General features: G+C 36.2%; 1 protein-coding gene across 1 annotated transcript in view; it reads right to left on the bottom strand.

The window, feature by feature from the left end:
• Positions 1-7,820: 7,820 nt before the first annotated feature.
• BOLL (boule RNA binding protein) overlaps positions 7,821-9,799 on the bottom strand; it is a 102,789-nt gene continuing 100,810 nt past the window's right edge. Inside the window, exon 12 of the mRNA XM_032803616.1 lies at positions 7,821-8,366. Within this exon, the coding sequence (XP_032659507.1) occupies positions 8,208-8,366 (159 nt within the window). The 3' untranslated portion in view covers positions 7,821-8,207. The remainder of the gene's footprint in view (positions 8,367-9,799) is intronic.

Below are 9,799 nucleotides of genomic sequence, written 5' to 3'. Positions count from 1 at the left end.
TCCCCCTGGCGGACCTGAACTCTTCCTGGACCACAGATACCTCAAGCAACCATAGTGTCAATGCATACAGAATGTTCAAAATCCTGAGCTGGGACTTGACAGAACTTTTCTATTGGTTTGAAAGTAGGGCAAAGCAAGGTTGGGGTGTGTCACAGTTCATTTGCTGAGTCCAATATTTTCCCACTGATTGGAAGAGCAAATCTTGTCAGCACTGCAAAGCTGAGGATACCAAACAGTTTGTGTGTGTTCTCTTGGATCACTTCTGTCCCTCTATCAAAGCTTTCAGCTGTTCTTAGAAGTCCCTAAAGTCTGATTCCTGATGTTAGGGTTGAGGTGACAGCCTCGACTGGAGAAGAGGAGGATTCCTTAGGTGAGGAGTGCAGATGTAGTGTTTCTCAAGCAATCTTTGCTGCTTCATAAAGAAGGTCCTCAGTTCCAGTGAAGAGGGGCTGGCTGTTGATGTCAACAATGATCAAGACCTCCCCTTTTTGCTGAAACACATGATGGGACTCCTCTCTGGGAAACTGTGGCACCAACTGGGCCACTACAGCCATTGTGGTAAATTGTATAGGCAATGGCCAGACTGCAGGTGGCCCATCCACTGACAGTAATGCACTAGTACCCAGTATGGGATGCTTTTGGAACTATCATTTCAGTCTACCACGAGAAGGTTCCTGGCTCAAAACCAGGGAGATGGAATGGCTTGGTAACAGCAAGGAGAAGTATATCTCTGGGAATGGTGGTGCCATTGGATACATGTCTGGTGCTGATGGTGCTGGGTCCGGTGCTGGGTCCAATGCTGAGAGGAGGGTGAAGGTGGTTCCTTGAAGGTACAGCTCTGTAGTAGGATGGGCTCTTTCATCAGTGCCAGTGTTAGTACTGGCATAGATTTCTGTGGTCAATGTCAGTATAGTGTCTCATGCCTTTTTTCATTGTCAGTGCCTTGCTCCCATCCCTCAATATTGAAGGAGTAGTGTTTTGGGTCCTCCTTATGAGATGGGCATGTTGTCCAGTCTGAGCTTGCACTCAATGCAGGTGTGTTGCTTGGCATCTACATTGAATGGTGCAGATGCATTTGGTGCTAACGTCATCAGTGCTGATCGGATTAGCACCAAGGATCCTGGTGCCAGTGTCAGTGGTCTTGGCACCTTTTTAGACTACTTCTTCCCACTGGAACTGGTGGTATGGTACTTGGATTCTTGGGCAATTGCTGATGTTAGTGTCAATTCCAGTTTAGAGGATTTCTCTCTCTTTGGGATCAGAAGCAAACTTCATGGATTGTTGTTACACACTGGGGGTATAGGTGGTGTGACCTAGTTGTTGGAACAGGAATTGTGCCTACTGGTCACAGCAGAACTGGAAAGCAGAACCAGAGTTGGGGTCAGGAGACAAGCTGCTGGTTGGAGTCAGCAATCAGATGTCAGTTCAGAACCAGAGTTGTGCTCAGAACCAGGAGTCAGGATGTGCAGAGCAAGGTAGAGACTAGGGCTGCAGCAGGAACAGGTGCAGGTTGAAGCAAAGATCAGTACAGGAAGCAGATCTGGCACAGGTGCGGTGTAGAACATATTGAGCAGCTACCTTTGCTACAAGGCTTAAACGATTATTTGTTGGCTCTTCTGTCCAATCAGGGAGCACAGTCACTTAGCTTGAGTTTATTGGGCTCAGTCAAGCTCATTGAGTTGCCAGGCAATTGCACCCAGAGCCAACTGAGTTCCTGACAATTGCTCCGAGATGTAATTTGAGATGCCCATATCTCAATTTTCAGGTTCACGTTGAGACTAAGCAGTGGATGGAACATTTGTCAGGGATGTGTCCTTCCTGGAGGCAGGAAAGACATCTGCACTACACAATGATAAGGGCATAAGACCATCACACGAAGAACAAGGTTTCAGTATTTTGGGTTAGAGTCCACTATTGCCAGCAGCTGATATGAAGTTGCTCACCCCGCAGTAGAGCAGTCTGGTGGGGGTGTCTCCCCCATCTTTTATATACATACATACATACATACGTATATAGGAACAGCCAAGAAAAAAGAATAATGAACAAATTAATGAGAAGGTGAAGAAAGGTTCTTCACAAAACATTTGAGTCTAAAGTTAAAAACAGTAATGGGCTGGACACAGTCCAGGTTTAGTTTTACTGTCATGGGCAATACGAGGGAACAGAGGAAGAATAGCAGATGCTCTGCCCTTTATGCCTTTACGTGAGAGCATGCGGCAGCACAGGGCACATGTTCAGCCCTGAAAACATGAGGATCATGCACACTTACTGTGGGAGCCACACTGACACATACTTGAAGAATATTTTTCAGAGAATAGAATATACCTTTTACAAGTTACTAGGTTTGGCAAATTCTATGTATTTTGTTCTGTGTGTCATCATGTTCTGGAATATCCCCTAATCCATAATCTCCATCCTGGTTGTTTGAAGAAACTGATAGGCTGCCAAGGAACCCTGAGAGAGGGAAACTTCTATTCCTCCACCTGGATGCTATTTTAACCTAACTTCCTATACAGATAGTGTAATTAATCTAACACATACGAAAACATAACTCTGCTTAAGTGACAGTAAAGCAGTAGCCTTATTGTACAAGTTTACACATTCATTTTTTAAACAATTCCCTGATAAATAAAATGTTTATATTTATCATTTACACTATTTTAGTCTACTTGATCAAAAATAAATTACACCAGGAGCAGTAAATACAGGAAAATTTATTTGAATTAACCTTTTAGTTACAAAAACAGAGTTTTATTAGAAGTTATGAACTACAGAAACTTGTTTTTATGACTATATTTCACACAGTTTTAACAGAAAATTAGATGTTTGTTTTACTATTCTAAATGGTAATAGGTTTACTAAAATCTTAAGATCTATGAATTTATTGTTTAAACATTTATTTATCAACAGCACTTTACTGAACAAGGCTGCAGTAACCAGATTAAATGCACCTGGAATATATTATCAAAGCAAACATTCATCCAATTAGCTAAAATCCTGCATACTAATATAAGACAAAACTTAAACTGTATGTCACATGTCAGCTTTAGTTTTATCATGCTTCAATTTCCAAAAGTCAAAATGCTCAGAAACTTTATTATGAACCACATAAAGAGCATTCAATTTATATTTAATGCATGCGTTTATTATTAACTGCAGCTAATTTTGATGGAAAGAGGCTATGGTATAAAATAACAGTATAGCTCTCTTAAAGCTATCATTTTAAATATATTTTAAAAATATTAATATCTCAAAAGGTCCATGAAGGCCAAAAGAGACCTGTACCCTTCTGCTACCTCTTAAATAAATTATTTTGTATTTACTTTAAAATGAGAGCTACACAGTACAGCTAGCTAAGCATAAGTGCTTAACACATTTCAAACTCTTTTTCTTATTCTTTTTCTTTTTTTGCACAACAGGTTCTAGTTTTCTGATAGGAGTGTACAGATGTATCATTAAGACATCCTTATTATATTTTATTTCTTTAGAAAATGACTTGTTAAATGTTTGTTTTCTTCACTTAAACAGAGAGCTGTCATGAAGTGAAGAAATCTTTAGTCCAGGTGAGCTCAAATTACTGCACTATTTTACCTTTAACACATTTTTACAAAACCTATCTTACAATAAAGGCGCATCCTTGAAACTTCCTACATTTTAAAACTATGCTAACATACAGGTAAAGCCATGTGTTCTGTTAGCGTTTACTAAATTGTTATTAGAATGCAGTTTGTTCATTAACATAATGGTAAAAAAATTATGTAGGACACAGAAAATTGTTGTCTTAATGCAACCTATTTTGGTAAATGCATTTTAGAATACCTTAAATACAAAAAAATCACATTAAAATGGCAAATTAAATTGTTTTATGATGAAACTGAATTGTTTGCTAGTTCTCAAGAAAGATTAATATTTTGTGTTAATGCTACTTCTAACCTTTCAAAACAGGTATTTACTATCCAAATAGAGGAAAATCTACTTTACTTAACATTATGACATTCCTTGATCTAATGCATAAAAAATGTTTGGGAGCGATGATAACTATTGATATCAATTCAGATGTAATTTTTCTGTCAGTCAAAATCTCTGGTAAATATGATTTTCCAGTGTTCCCTACAGCAAATGTTCATACTAGCATTTTGCCACATAACTATCTAGAATACAAAATTCAGTCAGTATCAGTTGTTAGTATTGCTTTGAAAGCTAGTTTTCTACCATAATGAAAATACAAACTGGGTGGCTAAGCTAGAAAATTAATTTGGTTTCAACATCAAAGGTTGTCAGTGGATAAGGATACTGAAGAGGAGGAAAATTTGTCATATTTGATTATCTTGACAAAGAATAGTATTCGTATAGGCACTGCTCCTGCAATCTGATTTGGGTAGGCCTCCTCCCACGCACATGTAGACCTTCACAGATGTCAATGGAGCTTTTCATAGATTCAGGATTATACCCATAAAGATTATATTGCAGAATCAGGACCACTTCATGTAGAGGCAGCTGTATGACTTCTGTATAAAAGCATATAATTTCCAAAAACAGGGAATGGGATAGAAAAGCATCAAACAGGGGCGGGGAGTAGGAATGAATATTGGAAGAAAGTTGTACTGGAAGTATCAAGATAATGACACTCACAGATGTTTTTTAAAGAGGGAGTGGGGTAGTTCCTTCTTAAGTATGTTATTTTCTACAAGAGGAAGATGCTGAGATTATAGCTACATATGGGAGTTGAATTTTAACGCAGGGGTGTCCTAACTTTGCCTAATGAAGGGCCCCACTGATCAGAAGCCTGAGAGTTGAACTGAATTTGCATAACAAGTATGAGGTTGCAACCATCCTAGGAGAAGAATTTAAAGAACAGAAGCCTAGGCATATTTAGTCACCTGCCTGATCTTCAAAAGTACTGTGCTACCAACACCAACAGCTACAACTGAAGTCAACAGAAGCTGCTTAGTGCTCAGCGCTTTTGAAAATCAATAGGATCCTAAATATAGTTTTAGGAGCCTAATTTTAACCTATTTTATTAAAAATCTTGGCTTAATCTTAAAAAAATGATTTATGGCTCTTGGAGGCTTCAGATCTCAGCATTCAATGGTCTTGTTTCTTGATCTGTTCTAGATCACACAGATAGAGCCCAATACAATGTCAGCAAACTGCACCTTCATACTGAAGACAAGGGTGGCAGCAGACTTCCTTGTAGAAATCTGTGGGCAGTACTTGATGTGCACACTGTAACTGGGCCATTCTTCCACGGCAAAAGGGGAAGGAATACAAAAGAAAGTTCAAATTGTAAAATGATAAATGCTAAGGTTTAACTTTTACTTTTCAGAACAAGTGTCTTTGGGCCAAATTTTGAAGTCCTTACTTTTATTTAAGAAAACTCTCACTGAAGTAAGGACCTCAGGATTTAGTCCTTTGTACTTTAGCCTGGAGAAGAGGGAAAATAATGCTTTTGTTTACAAACAAATCAAATTTCATATCTACTACAATTTCTTGTTTTTATGAATTCTGAGCCCCTTATATAGCAGCTCACAGTAGCTCATCCCATCATTTTATTTGCCTTAGATTTATATTATTTAATGTTCATATAATTGCATGCTATATTCATTTGACCAAATAATTAAAGCTGAAATATTTTTCAAGACCAAGAATTGAAATGTGGTCAAACAAGAACACATTTTCAATTGCTGAATTTAAAAAAACATCTGAAACTTTAATATACCTATTTGGTTTTTACCTTTCAAACTGGAATTCTTATAACTGAAGAACAAAAGAAAGAATCAATTTTGCCAGTCTGTATTATAACTCTTTAAATGACATATCAATTCAACTTTTCCTTCATGTCAGAAAATTAACTGACACTTATAAAAGAAATCAACTACTTCAATTAAAAAAAAGACAATAGCTAATACTATGGTTAAAAGCTTGATCTTTAGATGAGATACTATATCTGCCTTTGTAGCACTGGGAACGTGTTACGGTATTTATGAAATAAATGCATAGTCACTCAGATTGAGTGTGAGAGAGATTTTTCAAAATGGGTATTGTACCATCTTTTATTTTTGCACTACTACTAAAATTATCAGACTAACATTTGTTATTTCACAGATTATTTTCCCCCTCATGTTTCTGAAGAAAATAAAACCAAAAGTCAATATTTATAATATAAAATCTGTTCCTATAAATAGAAATAATAAATGTGTGACTATCTGGGCTTTTCAGATACCCTTTATCTGATATGCATATCAACGACTGCATAATATTTGTTCACTTTTGAGAAATTAGATTAAAAGACATCAGCTGTAAACCAAAATTGCTGAACACATTACTGCATAACAAATTTACTTCTTGGACCTCTATAATTTAAAAAATATTATAATAAAACTAATGTTTTAGTAGAACAAAGAAAAAACTAAAACAGTGAACTCTAAACATGAGTCAAATCGATATGTATATTGTTTCATGATATTAGAAATAAGGCTGTAATAACAGAACACAAGACCTTTCCTGGCTACCTTTGCTTAGAAAATACTATACTTACAACTGAGCAAATGCTTCCACATAGATGAAGCAGTTTTAGGATGTGCCAAAATGTCTATAACATATCTATTCAGATAAATTCTAAAACCTAAACCAAATATAGACAATGGGCAGATGCTCAGCTGGCATAGATTGTCTCAATGGAGCTATGACAATTTAAATCAGTTGATCTGCCCCAAAACAATGAGCTGATATCAACAAGAACCCAAGTTATATTTATATTTTGACATAAACTGTTTAAAAATGACAGTTGTTGGGTTATCACAAACATTTTTTTACATGAGGTATAAATCATATTTACGTGTGATCTTGTTTCTGTTCAATAATGGTGCAAAACTGCTTTAGTCTTGGAGTGTTACTAAAACAGTAAATAAAATTATATACTATGGGATTGACTCTCCTCTCTCAGCAATGTCAATCAACTGAGTTAAACCAGTGTAAGAGAGAGCCGAATAAGGCCTAGCACAATATAAAAGAAAACTGCTAGAGTGGATTTTAAATAAGACTGAATACTATCTGTGTATGTATCTACTACCGCTATATATAATGCCCGCTCTGTAAGACCTTCATCTGATATAAAACTAAAACAGAATATTGCAAATGCAGTTGGAAAGTCACTATCAAGCAGTCCAAAAATTAAAAAAAAGAGTTTAAAACATTTTACATACATAAGAAAGGTAGAGATAGAGACTTTCAGTACTACATAAACAATAAACCATGGCTTGTACTCATATTAAATACAGTAGTCATGTTTTAATCTATCAGGAATTTAAAATGTAATAATATAGATGGAATCCTTAAAAAGGAAGGCAAAGGAGAAAAAGAAGGAATAAATTAAGTCCTTGCAGCTGAGTAGAAAATTGTTTTTTCCATCTCAACACATGATATAGTCAGTCAATGAGTTTCTAATCCTGCATAGACTGTACAAAAATATTAATATTTAAATGTTAGGTGCAGGTTTTAGTTGTCTTAAAATATAAAGTATTAAAAGTAAATTCTTGTTCATTTTCTATAGCTAAAAATCATATAAACATGAATATATTGTTTACTGTATTTAAGAACAGTGTCAGCCTCAGATAAAGGTACAGAATTATAAACAAATGGTCCAAATTATATTCTCAAAAATTCTTATCGCAAAGTAACTAAAATTACACCTATGCAAGAATTCTTATCTGATTTGATTTCAACAACAACAAAATAAAGTTACACAAATGATACATGACGAGAAAAAATACAGTTATGTTTACATAACAATATGAAAAATAAAATAATTGGTATCCAAATCAAGTATATGCTGTCAGTCTACAAGAAAATGGCTTAAATGTTGAAAATGTCTGTTGTAATGTATCTGATACAAAAACGAATTTCAGATTTTTCCTGTAATACAAATATGCTGTTTTTCAAACTACTTTAACAAATAGTACATATACAATAGTCTGCATATCACAAATTACGAGTCTGTCACCTAAATGTGCATTAATTGATAAAGGAAACCATGATTTTATCCTGCATATCCTGTGTTTGCTGACATGAACTGCAAGATTTCTTCTCAATCCTTTTACAAAAAAAAGAGGGCATTTTAACTTAGGCATACTCAGTAAATGTTGAGAGTTACTAAATTACACATCCTCCGTGTGCTAGCCATATCAGCATAGTAGACATCTAAGAGTCTATTTAACAGAGTCTGTAGAGGAAGGTGGAGTGAGAATTGTATCTTCCATTCTGTAATCTTTTCTAGGATGAAAGTGAGGACTTCGTGTATATCGAGGTTTAAAACTCACAGATGAAGGATGTGAAAAATTTCTTCTCACAGAATGTAACCTTGGTTCCTAAAAAGAGAAAAATACTGTTGTCTTTTCTCTGTATATTTAAAAACGGTGTTTTATTATACTAAACATGTAGTGGGAATGATCCAATTTAAGATATATATGTACCACCTGTCTGAACACAGGTGAGCATTTCTAATTTGGAGGATAAGGAGCTTAGGTAGCTGCACGACTTACACACGTGGACAGCCCCATTGGAGTCAATGGTACATGCAATGGGACTACTCACATGCTTAAACACATGCATATGTCTTTGCATGATCAGGGCTTTAATGTATTTGAGTTGTTTCTTTAACAAGCAGACAATAGAAGAAAAATACTTCGTAAATCTCCTATTTTTCGCTCTTACAGCATAATTTCATGGTTCAAATACTGTTCTTATAATATACGTAACTACTGATCCGTCAGCCTCTTGCAGGGCTCCCTCAAATCACTTAGGTTTCACAAACTATGAATGTAGAATTTCCATGGATACCAAATGTGAGTTCCATGTGCAATTTGTAGATAAGGCTAGATCTTCAACCGGTATAAATCATCATAGCGTCATTGACTTCCATGAAGTGACATGATTTACACCAGCTGAAGATATGTCCCACAACCTGGCCTAAGTATCCTTACCACATCACACTGACACTATTTGTTTAAAAATAAAATGAATACATTAAATGTATTTATATCTAACAGTTTTCATGCCAAACCACTTTACAAACTCACAAAGATCTCAACTGCAGTGCAACTGTAACAGCATGCAGCAAGACTGAACAACGGTTTAGGATAGGTAGTGAAAAATACCATATTCAATTGAAACTGTAAGGGGAAATGTAAGTAAGCACAATATTATCATCTAAATTGCAATTTTAGCCACAATATTAGGATTTAAACATCCATACTTGTGTTCAGTGCCACGGAATACTTAATGATCAAAAGTATTCAGTACTTTGATTTACAGCTCTTCCAAACCCTAAAATGTCTACTAGCACAGCTTTGTCCTTTGTCCCTGCCAGTGTGCTGGGGTATCATAATTCAGTGGACTGACTCAGAGGGAAGAGTTGCACCAACACCATTCCTACAGCACTCATGTGTTTTTGGAGGTCTCTCACCCAACCGTGACTCAGCATGACAATATTTAGCTTTCAGCCCATAATAGATTAAACCAGGGGTTCTCAAGCTGGGGGTTGGGACCCCTCAGGGGGTCGTGAAGTTATTACATGGGCGGTCACATCAACCTCCACCCCAAACCTACTTTGCCGCCAGCATTTAAAATGGTGTTAAATATATAAAAAAGTATTTTTAATTTATAAGGGGGGGGGTCGCACTCAAGAGGCTTGCTATGTGAAAGGGGTTACCAGTAAAAAGTTTGAGAGCCACTGGATTAAACACTGGGGGCAAGTCCCTAAAGTTATACTGATGCAAAGCTGATATTAGAGGCACTGCAC

The sequence above is a fragment of the Chelonoidis abingdonii genome, chromosome 10 (genome assembly GCF_003597395.2).
Source record: "Chelonoidis abingdonii isolate Lonesome George chromosome 10, CheloAbing_2.0, whole genome shotgun sequence".
In the NCBI taxonomy this organism is placed as follows: Eukaryota; Metazoa; Chordata; order Testudines; family Testudinidae; genus Chelonoidis; species Chelonoidis abingdonii.
The sequence above is the reverse complement of the archived record's forward strand: the minus strand, read 5'-3'. Positions and strand labels throughout refer to the sequence as shown.